We start from the raw sequence: 15,413 nt of genomic DNA, 5'->3' as shown, positions 1-15,413 counted from the left end.
ATGAGTTTCCACCCTCATGATACTCCAGTGCTGATGGACACCAGCACTTGGAACAATGAGCCCCTAATACATCTGCTGGAATTCTTTTCAGATGGCATCAGAGAAGAATCTCTGAGCAAGGCTAGAGGGCAGGACTGCATCTCTTCATCGGCAGGGGACACACAGCTATGACCAGTAACCTTTTCAATATCAGAAACAGCTTAGGTGATAACAGGAATGGCTATCAGCTCTACCTGACATACTTAACCTGTCAGAGCTCTAGAACTAAGCTAGAGCCTAAAGCATAAAACGGAGCCTGCCTAACAACCTAAAGGCAAAGAAATATCTCCAGTGGAGAAATAGCTCATGTCTTTTCCCTCAGACCATGCTTAGCCTTGAAGCTAGGACTGCATATGATTCAGTAGCCTGCTTTCAGGCAAGTTTTACACCCTGTGATGCCAATAGGGCTAGTAGGAAAGTTCTGTAACATGCTCTGTAACTCACGTTGAGGTGGACAATGGCAGACTTGTGTGCCAGCATGCCCACTGCTGCTGAGTTATTCAGCAACTCAGCCAGCTAGACCAGTATGTTCACTGCATGTTTATGCTCCTTGTTCCAGTATCACTCTGGTTATGGCTGAGATTTCTGACGCCAAAGTGATCTAGAAGAGTACCAAGCTTGAGCTGGATACCTCTGCACACAGAGCCAGCCAGTGGAGAGGCAGTTCTCACACGGACACGGGAGACTTCATAAAGCAGGATCCCTGAGGACTGAAAGGGAAAATAAACGCACAAAGCACTGTGCAGGGAAAAGGGATTATAAATTGAGCTGGAGACAATAAGAGAAAGTGTCTGACACATTGTGTCCTACCAACAGCATATATGGCAGCAACGAAAAAGGTTAAGTTTCTTTTCTTGATGGCAGAAGAGGAGAGGAGGTGCAGTTGAGGGTTTATCAGTAGTGCATCATATTTGATGCTGTGTTCAAGTTCCTCCAGTGAGATCCAGACTGACATATACTAGAAAGATATCAGGCTCATAGCCCTGCTAATTGGACCCTTTGCTTATAAAAACAACATAGAGGATGACAATGTGCAAGTGGCTTGAGTTATTAAATGAAATGCTGCAGGAAGAACACAGTGAGAAAAGCATTAACATCAGAGAGAAGCACTATTAAAACCATGTTTTTATTGCCAATCTTTTGTAATGACTAAATGAATATAGTTCAGCATCTTATCTGTCCTTGGTTGCAAAGAATTTTTCGAACTTTCCCCCCCATTTATCCATTATCTGTATTCCACAAACATCACAGGAATTGTCAGCAATTAACATAAATAAATCATCACCTTTTCAGAGAAAGCTTCAGTACAAGAATTTCAGATGATAGCAAAAAATATTACTAAATAGCTCATGAAGGGCCTGTTCCATCCCCCACTGAAGTCAATGGGAATCTTTTCACTGACTTCAATGGATACTGGATCAGACCCAAATTGAAAAGATCAATAGCGCACACATTAGGATAAAAGAGCAGCTATGCCCTCCTCCAGAAAAAAGAACATGAGTTCAATTCAAACAACAGATTACAGAAAGGAACCAGTTGGGGACAACTTTTTTCTCCTCCTTTGAAAATATCTGCAAGAGAACAGCAATTCATGATCCTGAGAGCTACATCTCACAGAGGTGTAAGTAACTCTCATCTTCCACTGTCCTCTGAATAGGGGGGGGTTACTGACACTTTGAGAGATTGGGAGCACTGCTTAATAAACCAGCTCCCTTCTCCTCATTCTTGTCTTTGGTTGAGAGTACAGAATGAAGATTCAATAAAGCAGTTTTACTCCTTCCACTGAGCTGCCAGAACTTCAGAGGAACACATTTGATATTTTCAAATGCAAAAACTAGAAGCCAGAGCATCAGTTTGAGAACCTTAAGTGGCAAGCCTCATTTTCAAGCATTTTACAAGGCTGGTAGAACTAGGCGCAGTCGAGACACTGTGACACTCAAACGTCACGTTTCATATTCAGGGTTTTACTAGAGGGTTGCCTTAAGCCATTGTTTTGTCATCCTGTTTGTTCCAGCAACATAGTTGTAGATTTTACCCAATAAAACTGAATGGAAAATGACCCTACAACTGGATCAACATACACAGTTCATAAAGTCTCACAGTGCAGCTCCCTGTGCATCTCACAGAGCACCACAGTGAAGCTCAGTAAAATCCAGACAAGCTTCAGCAGCTGGTTCAGCCATCTGAAGAATAGGTTTGGAGGGCTTCACAACTTAAACGTGGCCTTCAGAGGATGACAGCCCTGGCATTTTTACATAATGGGCATCTTAGATAACTCTTCCCTGCCTGAGACTCAGACTGGAAACATCTCAAGATAGATGATACACTCTGCCCTCCTCCAGAGACGACACAGTTGATCCAAATAGCAGAATACAGTAGGAAAAAGTACATTTTGTAAACCTCTTGCCTTTCATTAACAACGTAGTGACTGACAGGTTTGTAGACATATTAGTTGACTCCTTAGAGTGTCTCCTAATTTCTGCGGGACTCCTCCAAAAGGACACAATCAGAGCAATTATGTAAGACCCTGTTGCATCAGAGGACTGTGATGGGAAAGGGAGGTGCAACTAGCTCTTCTTGATAACACTTTCTTTTAAAAAACTTTTGAGTGTGACACCCAAAGGTGCTTGTGGAAGTCCAAGAAAAAGACAAGAGTCCAGGGAGCTTGACTAAAATGCTAAAAGCAACCCTTATTTTTGTCAAATATATAGTGTGCTTCAGAACAGAAAGTTAGGCTTCTTTCTGTCAACTGTTTGTCACAGACTATCTAAAAATAATCTAAGCCAATGAGGTTGTCTTAAATGTTGTGTCCTTAGTGTAAGGTTATACATGCACCTTAGGACCCTGCATTGAATCTACCCCACTAACCACCTGTTTAGGTTTTTTTTTTTTGCCTAAGAAGAAATCCTCAACACCAGCCATGTCATTCAGGCCCCTTTTTCAACTCTAAGGGTGTATTTAGGTCATTTATATTTAGAAACAGAGGACAGTTGGCTTTTTGTCAACTTTGTACTCCAGAAGGGTGTGTAGTTTTGGTTTTTGTTCACTTCATTAGCTTCCACACTGCCTGGTCTCTACCCATTCACTATCACAAATTTCCTTGAAAGAGAGGCAAAGATATTTTCAGGAACTTAAACAATTTCCTTCAAGATTCAGTTTCACTTCCCCATCCTCTGCCATCGTATGTACGTGTATTCCTACCTTCACACATGCCCCTCAGCTTGACTAATACAGCATCCTTATTTTCACTCTCATTTAGCAACACAGCTCTCAGCAAGAACTGCTGTGTTCAGGAGCAGTGGTCCAGGATTCTTCCTATTTACTGCTCCCCTCACCTGCTTTTCTCTAGTTTCTTAACCCAACCATGCAAGCACTGTTCAGTGCACTCTGCTTGCAGCTTTAAATCAGAGGAAACACTTGGTAGAAGGGGGCAGCAACTAACTAACCAGAAAGGAGAAACAGCTGTATCAGAACAAGGAAAAAAAACCACAGGGAGAAATAAATGGGCTCTGAGACAGTGAAGGGGAGAGCCAGGGGACTGAGGCAAGGGGAGTGCTTTCTGGGAGAGTGAAGGAAGAGACAAGTTAAGCCACCAATTTTTCAACACAGAAAGTGCAAAAGAAAGGAGAGAGGTGTGAAGAAAAAGGGAGAAAAATGTTTAAGTTATTTCAAGTCAAGAGAGAATATCCATACTGCCAGAAATAATGAGCGCTGTAGACAAATACATTCTGGAAGTTTGTAGGAGTGATTAGAAAATGATTGAATTGATTGTATCTCAAGTCAGAAATACATTTTACAGGCAAGAAAAGGCAAAGCAATATATTAATAAAAGTAAACACTTCTTGCTGCAGCAGATTTTCATCTTCCATAATTTGAAGTGAGGATTAAAATCATTTGACAAATCCACATTACTTCCTCAATCTTTCTTCTTCTCCTGCCCACTTATTCCTCTTCTGCTCATCATCTTTTCACTCTTCATCCTCAAGAGTGGTACTGCTATCTGACTTTTATGTCTCATTCTGACAGGGCTTAGCCTATGCACCTATTTGAACCAAAACTCAGGAAGCTCTCCAAACACAATGCCACTTTGCACACAATGACACTTTCTAAAAGCATTCCCAAATGGGAAGGATGGTTTTTCTTACTTACAAACTCATAATAAAGAAAGGTTTTTAACAAAACTTCACTACATAATAAATACATTTTCCACTGTACAGGCTAAAAATAAAACACTATTTAATAAAAAATTTAAATGCCTTTCTCTTGACACTGAGCCTGTTTGGACCTACAGTGTATACCATCGAAAAACCAACTAAATTTAAATTCAGCAGGTTTCACATGGTTTTCTCAGTGAGGGGGCTATCTACGATAATTTCAGAGGAATCTGGGTGGTATACAGGTCCATTCACCCAGCTCTACTCAATTCAGTAGTATCTGATAAGCACTCAGTTCTGCCCCTTGGCTGAAGCTGAGATTTTATTTTCCCCTCTAACAATTAGCTTAATTCCTCTCAACTTTCAGTTACTGATTACTGTACAGTCATTTGTAGTTAACAGATTAGACTAACACAACATCCAGCTCAGATCTGCAACAGGCCATTGTGCAAATTCATTCATTATGTGACATTATGCCTCTTAAGCCCCACTTACAAATGCCCTCTGCATTCACAAGTGACCTAGCAAAATACATGTTTAAGCAAAGCTGTACAGTATGAATCTAGAAAACACACACAGCTGTCATATATCCTTTGGTATTAAGGAATTTTATGATGCTCCTTTTACAGTATAATCCTGTCCCAAAATCTGTTTATAAAGGTCTCAACCAAGCACTCAAGTGCAGGAATAAAATAACTGAGAAAGGAGGGATATCAGAATCAGAGGATGGGAATGAGAAATAGAACAGTGCACAAAGCCACAAAGTGATAAGTATTGTTTACCTGTCAGTTGACATTGATTAATCTTGTGTTCTGTGATATCGCTCAGTGACTCAAACACCTGGAGGCAGCTGTCACAGCTGTGCACAGCTTCTTCTTCTAACTCCTCCCCTTCATCCGGCCTTTTCTTACAGTCTAGCACATCTCCATCTTCTGCCTTGTCTTCTAGTTTACAGTTCGGGTCTGAAAGAAAATCAAGACTGTGATGTCAGGCATGTAAGAAGAGAACACTTGAAAAAAAATCAAGATAGGTTGTTGTGCTAATGATGAGAAGAAAACTATTTGGCATGAGCCTGCAGCGCACTGTAGAATTTATTGCTAAATAAGCAAAAGAGGCTTTTCTCCTTATTTTTTTTTCCTAATCTCAATGAAAAGCAAATTTCCCTTCTACTCCCACAAATGCAGCTCCATTTCTCACTCAAGCTATTCTTCCACGCTTCAATGTTAGGTTTGTCAATTTCATCACAGCTATTGAAGCTGCTTTGATCATCGTAAGAAAGGATAAACCACCTATGCAATTAGTTTTTCAATGAAAAGAAAAATCAAATCAGTGAGTGTGCAGGAACTTCTTTTCACTGTTAACTACAGCGTTTTGCAGGAAATTACCAGAATTAAGAGACTAACAAATTTGATTTACATAAACATGAAATTAATCTCTATTTTACAACCCATTTCAATACTCCATCACCACACTACTTGACACAAAGCCCTGGAAAGCTTATACCCTGGGTCAAAATGCTACCCATGCTTTGAACTTGTATACAACTTAAAGACAATGCTGATCAAGTTCCTGTGTTTGCCACATCATGGAAAACTGGAAACTAACCACTCTAGTATAAAGGCTACATAGTGCCTTTATAGATAAAGAAAGCTTTATCTGTTTGACGTATTAACAGGCTCTTGGGGGATAGCTCCAGCCTCTGATCAGCAGTCCTGAGCCCAACTGAAGCTTCTAAACTGGAAGAAACGTGCAGCCTCACCACCTACCCATGTGTGCAGAGACACCTCACAGCTCATTGCACTGCCTCAGTTCAGCAGATGACCAGCTCAGTGAGATAATGTGTAGCCTAGAACTTTTCTTCCTCCTCTGAGGAGGAACACAGTAGCTTTAACTACTCTTGACTTTTTGCCCATTTTACTAAAAGCTTCCTTCAAAAGACAGAAATAAACCAATCTGTTTTCCCTAATAAAGCAAGCTGGCACTTAACTTTGTTTTTTCTTGGGAACCACATTAAAACAAGTGAAATGCAGAAAAAAAAATGGTTATGTACATTCCAGCAAAAGGAATGCAAGTGTTTCACCACTTTTTCCTTTTCTGATTTGGCCACCTCATCTTTCCTTTTAGATATTTGAGAGAGCTGAGACCAAAACAAGTCATTTTAGAAAACAAGTATGAACTCACATAATAACTGGAGATTGTGCAAGTACATTTTAAGATGTTGTGCTCTTTAGCCAAGCGGGTGGCTAACCAGGAGTGGGCTCCCTGGCCAGGGGAACAGAGAGGTGCTATCTGTGAACATACTTTATTTAGCCTTGAAATTGATTAGGATCCTGCACAACTCCTTGGAAGAAGAGAAACTAAAACATGCCAACACTACATTCATATTGGGGGTGGGGTGGTGTGTGAGGAGAAGCAGGAAGGCAATTCCACTTTAAACCACTCATATCTGCTCTCAGCACCCTACAGCAATCTGGGCACAGCCATTCCTGTATTTCTCGCTGCCCACAACCAAGGTCAGAGCTCTCATCATCTCTCTGTATCCCTTGGTCCATACTGCTGCACCCTGCCCTTCAACTGTGCAAACACAGATGGACCCGCAAGCAGAAACTGGAAATGACCCATGTCAGGAAGTCTTTCTCATGCCATGTGGCTTGTGATCAAAACCGAGGAATTTCTTTGACAGGGGTAAAGGGCAGTATTTATTTTTAAGGGAATTATATTACAGAGAGAAACCAGATTAATTTTTTAAAATAAAAAACACATTCTGAAAGCAAAAATATATTTGCTATGCAAAAGCCCTGCCTATACACTAAGTCCTTATATGACAAATTACATCCACAAGGTTCTTTCAAGAGTGGAAATTTCCACTTGGGCAGCTACTTCCAAATAGAAGAGTAGACTGCAAATTTACAAACCAAAAAAGGTATGCTAATTCTAAAAAGACTTTATGACATTTTAGCCATTATTGAATACTCTAAATCTAATAACTTCCATTGCCACTTCATTTTCCAACATATTTTGAAAGATTAAGAAAAGTAGCTAGGAGATCACCAGGTTCGAAACAGCCCAGAAAATGAAATAATTGTCTTAACTGTTGCAAACTGACCCCAACATCATTAAACACTTGTTGGAAGGCAGCATGTGCATGCTGCATACTATTAGTTGTTCAGCTCAAGCTCCCAGTTTCATCTCATAAAATTGACAGCACTCAGGGAAATGTGGCCACTAGGTCTGAATTTTAACATGAGTATTTAAATGCTGCACATAAAGTTTACAGACCTGTTTGTTTTAAAATAAGGGTAGTGTCTGACTCTGCTTTAAGTACAATGCTGAAGGAAAGAAAAGGGAGGGGAGGGAATTCTCAAGACTCAGTATTCAGAAACACTTGCATTTTACAGGAATTCAGCAACACACACACACACACGTAGGCACACGTGGACCCCTTAGTGCACAAAAGCCTAAAGAATAACTCAATTTAAAGCCTCATACTTAGCGACCAGTTATTAAAATTAGCATCATTTTAAGACTAATAATGTTTTGCTTCTCCTTCTGCATTTGCAGATATAAACTCTACAGGGACAGAAGTCAGTCAAGCTTATTCCCTTCTGCTGCAACTTTAGAATACATGCTCTAGCCAACTGGCACATTTGTTTTTAGGTCAACACTTAAGTGGGACCCTCTGGGACCTAGGTTCGAGTTTAGCCTATGACAGCTTTGTGAAATGAGTTCTGGCAGTCTCAGCCCCTCTCAATGAATGCATTTCCACTGTGATCTGCTTCTGTGAAGAGATGTCACCACCAAAATAAGAAGATATTTAAAGAGAGCAAATATCATTTGGAGGCTTTGTGAATAGATAGCTTTTCTGTTGCAACAACAAATATCTTCCATCAAGAGCTGGTCTAACCTTAAATAGTTACTTAAATTGAGGATAAGCTGCCTTATTTGAGCAGCTCTTTTGAAAGACTAGAATAAAATATTTTATAAATGCAATACGCATTCATCTGTGCTTTCTCCTTAACCTCTTGTTCAAAGCTCAGGCTCATATATAGACTTCAGGGCAAATGTCATTCATCTCCCACATTTCTTTCTCCCCAGTATCTGCAACAATCACAGCCACAATTCCCTCAATAAAAACGGTGTTCATAGTAAAATTACTTTTCTCAACATCTGCAAATACCACTGTGATTTCCAGAGGCTTCCCTGCCCTTTTTTGGAAGCTGCCCATGCACCAACTGAAATTTTTCAATACACATCAGCAATAATACACACACATCCTCTCTGCCTTCAGATACCATTGGAAATTATCTAGTGTAGAAATGAATGAAGGTTGCTTTTTTGGAAGAGAAATAAATTCTACCTATTAAGGCACTTAAAAAAAAGAGAGAGAAAGAACAGTTGTCTTCTGTTCTTGATTATGTTAACATTATTTATAAATGGAAATTAAAAGAAGCATGATTTTCTCATTACTATGTTCCCTGGCAGGTGGTTCTCCCCTTCTTCCTCCTTCTCATAAGGGATGTTATTGCTGTAACTTGGTCTAATAAAACTGCAACTTTGGGGAAAATGAAAAATTGCATTGGCTTAAAAGTGTTGGAGGCAATAAAGGCATGGGCTTCAATTAATTTCAAGTATGGGAGCGGTTTAAGGCCAACCAGCAGAAATTCTATTCTGCCCATGTAAAAATGAGGTTTCACCACATTTACTTTTTATAACCCATATAAAAGTCAAGTAAAAGTAATGAATATCTAAAAGTCATCTCAGTGGACTGGCAAAGACTGTCTGTATTCTTGAAACTCATCTTACATATTTCTGCCTATGCTGCAAGGATCCATCGATAATCCCAACTAAAACATCAAACTACCAAGAAAACAGCCTCCTTTCCAATCCATTTCACTGTCTTGCAGCAGACCTCTTTCCAAGCCACTTCTGCATGGAAAAGTGCTGGCAAAAGAAAGGAAAACTTAGATCATGTGGTTGTAATTATTACCAGGCAAGGAATATTTCTTCAGCTCAGTGGTAAAGTAAAACTCTGTCGCTCTCTGCTCCCAATAGTGTCCATCGCAAAACAACTGCCTCATTAAATCTCTGCAGTAAGATTAATATGCCGTAGCTGCACTACATTATAACTTGGTACTCTATAAAAAGCACATTTAATGGTTAGAGCCAGAGCTTAGATACAAAGTATTACTATAAAAACTTCTGGCAGTGTGTACACAGTGCAGGCCTTCTGTACTGCTTGCTCTATCAGGTTTTTGGTTTTTAATATCAGCACTGCATTCTTGCTGTAGAGAAAAACAGAATGCTAAATCCTGCCTAGAAATAAACAGGGAACAACACAGGACATGGTGGGAAATAAAGAACTAGCAATGCGACTTAGCCACTGAGAATTATTTTAAGAAAAAAATGCAGAAGAGCCACCATTCCTTGACATTGATCTCTGGTTTTGCAGTTGCCTGTTTTTCAACTTTGTGTCTCTACAGCAGGACAAGTTTGCTTTTTTTAAGAATTTGCAGGTAGTTAAATGGAGACATATGTACACTGAGAAGAGTTTGAGAAATTTCCCATTAAGACGACAAATAACTCCCTCAATTTTATTTACTGTTTTCGAACAACCTACTTTATGCACAAAGCCATTAGAATCTATAAAAGGCACCAAACACAAACCCACAGGACACACACAGAAATATAAAGTCTTCGAGCTGAAGAAAAAATTAACTGTATTCTTCACCTTCATAAGAGGAATAACTCCAACTGTCCTCAAACAAATTACCTACATGTATTCAGAGATGACTAGCCTTCTAGGAATATCCTTAAGGAGTCAGCCCTTACTCCAAAAGGTGACCTCAGCTGAATGAATAAGACTATTCAGATGAGTCAGTCCTTCTCTTCAGATAAAATTCTGTGAAACCAGTACCAAAAACAGAAACAAATTATTTCTTGCATTCTCCGAACCATGCTAGAGGATAAAGAAGTCTTTGCTGTTTTGGGGAATTAACGATTATTTCTTCATGATTATTACCAATACTTATGCCTGTGATCCTGACTCAAACAACAGTTTTGTCCACCCAATCTCACTTATTAAAATTAAAGAGCCCTTAATTAATCTCTGGCAAGAAATTATACAAACAATCTTTAAAGAAATTACCCCTAACCACATATTTTACAAATACAAAAATAGTTTAAGTGAAATGAACAATCAAGGTTATCTGAAATGGCATGGGGGGGGGGGGGTTGGGGGGTGGCTTCCATGGGGAATGTAGAGAAGGATTAAATTTAACAAAAAAGGAAATAAAAAGAAAAAATAAAAGCATGCTCTAGAAGCATTTAGAACACTTTAGAAGCATCTCACTTTCAGTCAGCTGACCTAAAAAAGGCAGAATTTCTAATTGTCAGAAATTGAAAGGTAAGGGGAAAGGAACATTATTTTCCATTGCAAGCCTCAAGAATGAGCTGAAACAGAGAAAGAAGAGTGCAGGCTTTGCAAAAAAACCCCAATACAAAAATCCCTCACACTGTTGTCAAATGGTAAGCAAGCACTAATGAAGGAATTCAGCATTACCAGTCTGTGCGGCTGTGTGTCCCACACCTGCCTGATGGTCCTCTGTTTCATTTTCTTCTACTGTCAGAAAAAAGGTAAACAAAACAAAAACAAAACAAACAAAAAAGATGTTAGGTCGGTAGCTGAAGTGTTTCAAGCACCTTTACACCAGCCTCAGTTCTGAAAGCCAGCAATGCTTGCACAACACAGGCAAGAAAAGCTGCACTGCAAAGTGCGAAAGTGTAGACCAGACTAAGACAGAATACATTGCTGTATGGAAGCTACAAATCTGAGAACAGAGTAACCAATCTTTTTCATGGCTTAAAAAAACAAATCGAATTTCCTCTGGGATATTTGTCTTCAATGCACTTTACTGTATTTGATTATGGATCTAAATAAGAGAACAATTACGGGTTTTAAGATTCTGCTTGCTCCACACAGGTAAGAGAAAGCCTTCTCCTGGCAGATGGGAGAGGTGTGTGTGCTAATTCATACATAAGCTTTAAAAAATAGTAATAATCCTATATTCAGTAGCAAACATCTCAGCAGTGCAGACAGCCTTGCAAAGGAGAACTAACCCCATGCTGTTTTACTGTATATACCATGCCAGCGTCTTTCCCTTGGCTCACAGCTTTCCAGAGCAGTAGAACTAAAAACAATACAATTCTTGTCAGATTCACTATTCAAAACTTGTTGGGTGAGTGAACCTAACAAGAGCCATTCTGCTGCTACTTTGAAAAATTAGAAAGCGCTGTTCTCGTACGTTCTGATATGATGCCTAAGTAAGATTGACTCTCCCAAAGCAAAAGTAAGGGAAGAGCTAAAAGGCAGAACCATTTCCTTTTATTCTCCCAAAGACCGAGTTCTTTGGGTTAGAGAACAGCGGAGAGAAAAGAATTCATTCTGCCTCCACAGGGGAAAAAGCTGAAAGGGGAAAGACTGCACTTCTGCAGCATTTCCACTCCCAAGAATTCAGACCTCAAAAAATAATCATGCAACTGAATTAAAAGTCCAAAGATTTGAGGTATTTTTCCTGGTTCTTGGGACAAGAGAGTGCAACACTTAGGGGTCACATATAAATCTAGACATATATGCAAAAGAAGAGATACATATACACACTCCACAGGTACCTCTTTTCCTCCTCCGCCAACCCCAAGGCTTCATACAACTGGTTGTTTCTAGAATCTGAGTTTCTAGAAAAAAAACACCAGTTTTCATAAGGACACTCTTAGGACACCAGAAACTTGTATCACAGTGCATATATTAGAAAGAGTCAAGTACAATCTCTGAAGGACTCTAAACAATCTATATCTCTATCCCAGAGCCGTGGCTAGTAAGCAAACTCTTCTCATCGACAGAGATCTGATAAAAGTTTCCCCAGCCCTGCAGTCAGTCCAGTATTTCACAAAATATGATTTTATGAGCTAATTTATGAGCTGAACTTGTGTTTTGCAGCCACGATGCTACCAGTACTTCAGCTGTGATAATACTGTATGATTTCCTTTGGTACACTGAAGCAGTCATCCCAGCATCCTCACAGCTGAAGGAAACCGGTCAGACAAAGAAAGCAGTGGGAAAAGCTCATGAAAAGCTGAGTTTTGGGGAACATGTGGTCAAATGCAAACTAAGCTAAATAGAAAGATTTTTCTCTAAGGTAGCACAGATCAGTAAGTTTCATCAATAAAGCAAGAAAAATAATGAATAAAACTAGCATACATTAACAAAAAAATAAAAGATACCATCTATTGTGAGCTCCTTGAAACCCCCAGGGAAACCTCTGCAGAAGCCCAACCTGACCTTATTTATGTCCATCATTAGCTGTTGGTGTATCTCCAAAAAATGTACTCAAGAACAAGCTCTAAAACTGAAAATGAGCCCACTCTTCCATCCCTCAAGAGGAAACTCACTTTGGTCATCACTACCTACTAATCAGCCTTATTAGTTGTAGATGTACCTGCTGTCCTCAACCATGATAAATGTCACTACTCAGTTCAAAAAAGCAGTTTAAGAACTCTACCATTTCTGAAGTTTCAAGATGGAATTGAAGTCTTCAAACATGAACTTTTCAATAACTGATTCCCAAGTGGCTACCTGTTGAGAGCTAGACAAGATCTCCACTTTTAAGTGTAAGCTAAAATGCAAGAGTTAATTTTTTCTGCTGTTCTGTCCTTAATGTCTACTGCCACCAGCTGCAGTACCAGAATCTCTCACTGCTCCTGAGAAGTGACTGCACAAGGAGATGTACTTAGCTTCACACTGCTGACTGAGAGGTACACCAAACATTTTTAGCTCCTAAAATGGGAAAAATAAACATGGATACTTCCTAACAAATTGTTTCCAGGTATGCAATTTTGTACCATGAAAACATGACAGCATATGCCTTGTGAAAACAAACATTTTACAACTTTCCTGCTATTTTGGGATCTGAAAATTCTGTGAGAGCTGAGGTTTGCTTTCAACAAAGGCTGACCACTATGTCTTTATTGCACTTGAAAAAGGAAACAAGCATAAAAGCAGGTAACTCTGTGGTTAGCATTTTTCTAAACCCTTGTTCATCCCTTTAAGGATTCTCAGTCACAACAGAAACGAGTAGGTAACAACAGGCCATGGCACAAAGACTTGCCAATAATAGTCAACTAGACTGACATAATTACCAGGGGAAAAAAACCCCCATATTTAGGGGGAAGCATGGTAAAAAGAAAAAGAAAACTCTTCTACAAAACCCACTGAATCAATGAATCTTGGCATTAGCACAAATCACCTACAAAATAGCATCTCATTTTCCTTTGCATTAAGTTAGCTCCTTCCTCCAACTTGCAAGGGTATTCCTTACATTAAGTAGGCTACAGCTGGTAGCATCAGATAAGCTCTCGATTAGCACTTAACACCTTTTGACAACCAGATTCTGAAAACTTCAGTACTGTTTCAGCTCTCAGGCCCATTGTTAAACTCAGCTGAATATGAAAGGTAGTGTGACATGCAGCCAATGTTAACCTCCCTTAAACATTAACTACACTAATTTTTTTCAGAAGAGGAAGACACCTTTAAACAGAATCTATACAAAGGGATGACTGAAATTTTGCTAACCAAAACCCTTTCTCTAGCACAAGCATGGAACACAACAAAAAAAGGAACAAGGATGATATGCAAATAAAAGAGTAGCATGTATGCACTATTATTAATTCAAACATCAAAATTATTGATACCCTAGAACTGTAATTGCACAGAGATGTCACCTTCATTATAGCATATACCACATCCTAGCACAAGGTAAGATGAATTCTATGTAATGAAGGCAGAATACCAGTGAAGGAGAGGCCTCAGGAAAGCAGAATAATACATTATAATCCAATATGAATAAGTGATGTTACAGCTGAACAGAACTTCTAGATACATGTTGTCATGAAAGCAACAATGATCCTTGTCCCTACAACTACATGTTTATGATCACTCCTCATCTGTTTTGTTAGCTGTTGTAATATTTCTCAATTAACTCATCTGTTCCTTAAAACAACAAATGATCCATTTCCTACTACCCATTTTTTCAGGACAACTTTTGAGAAACAAAACCACGAACCCCAAGTAACAAAATTTCAAAAAAAGATCAGATCACTACAACTGTGGCATCTCACTTCTTGAGAGCAATTTAAAAAAATTACCAGTAAGGGAAAAGAGAAATCCAACATGTCAGTTCTATCTCCCATTATAAAAGCTGTGGATTTGACAGATACCAGTTTTTAAAATTTTACTAAAAAAAAACCCCAAAACAAAACTATCTCTAAACTGAAGTTGTATCCATGTGAAAGGTTAAGATGTTTCAGCTTTGGTACAGCCAGTGTCCAAGGCAAACCCTCGTTTCAGTTCAGAGCAAGTCTCATGCTTGGGCAGCTGACTGGTAACATTAAGACCAACTATTCCTTTCTAAAGAAAGAAGGAAAAGAAAAAACCAAAACAAAACAAAAACAATGCAACAAATCAAGTAGAACCATCAAGGACAGCCAATGAGGGAAACCTGTGGGAATTTTGATATAGAGGTCCTAAATTTAGAATTAAGCTCCTGACTGCTCTACAGCAGCACCTGCTGATCAATGAGGATTTCACCCCTTTTGCTTAGTCTGTTCCTGGGACTCATGGCTAGACCTTAAAGGAGGGAGATTATTTTCTGAAGTTGCTACAAAATATGTACATATTTTCTAGCTTGCAAACTCTCATTCATATTCTACTGAGTAACCAGGATTCCCCTTCTCTGAAAAGTTAATCTGTAGATTTAGCACCCTAAGGAAGAGCACAAGTCATTTCTGGTTTATGCCTGGAAAAAGCTTGCACAGAAAAGAAATGGATAAAATTAGAAATGTGGAAAAGTACACTTTCACTGAAAGGGAAGCCTTTTGAAGAACTCTGGCTAAGATTTATGATTTCTGACCTATTACAAACCATAGTAAAATAAAAGCAAAAGATAATTGAAAAAAGTCTGTTTTCTTCTAGTCTAGGTAGATTAATAAATTTTGAAAAAGAAAAAAAATAACTGCCCCAAATGCCTGAGCCTCTATTCAGCTTGGTAAACAAAGCAGGAGAAGCTCCATGTCCCAAAATAAACTATAAAAATAGATTGCTATTGATTTATCCTTTCATAAAACATATTCCTTGAGAGATGTGAAAATAAACCTAATGTAGCAACTAAG

At 39.0% G+C, this 15,413-nt stretch overlaps 1 protein-coding gene across 10 annotated transcripts in view; it reads right to left on the bottom strand.

The window, feature by feature from the left end:
• Positions 1–15,413, bottom strand: part of ZNF521 (zinc finger protein 521) — a 228,993-nt gene that overhangs the window by 200,618 nt on the left and 12,962 nt on the right. For 3 of the 10 annotated variants that reach the window (XM_042029579.1, XM_042029525.1, XM_042029552.1), the window contains exons 2-4: positions 11,862–11,924; positions 10,753–10,812; positions 4,976–5,155 (exon numbers count right to left, since the gene is read on the bottom strand). In XM_042029579.1, coding sequence (XP_041885513.1) covers positions 4,976–5,155; positions 10,753–10,812; positions 11,862–11,924 — 303 coding nt within the window. The remainder of the gene's footprint in view (positions 1–4,975; positions 5,156–10,752; positions 10,813–11,861; positions 11,925–15,413) is intronic. The other 7 variants (XM_042029534.1, XM_042029561.1, XM_042029543.1 and 4 more) reach the window with 4 other exon arrangements.

The sequence above is a fragment of the Corvus kubaryi genome, unplaced genomic scaffold (genome assembly GCF_017639235.1).
Source record: "Corvus kubaryi isolate FWS band 111438036 unplaced genomic scaffold, C.kubaryi_AGA036_p1.0 132, whole genome shotgun sequence".
NCBI lineage: Eukaryota > Metazoa > Chordata > Aves > Passeriformes > Corvidae > Corvus > Corvus kubaryi.
This window is presented reverse-complemented; position numbering and strand designations above follow the sequence as displayed.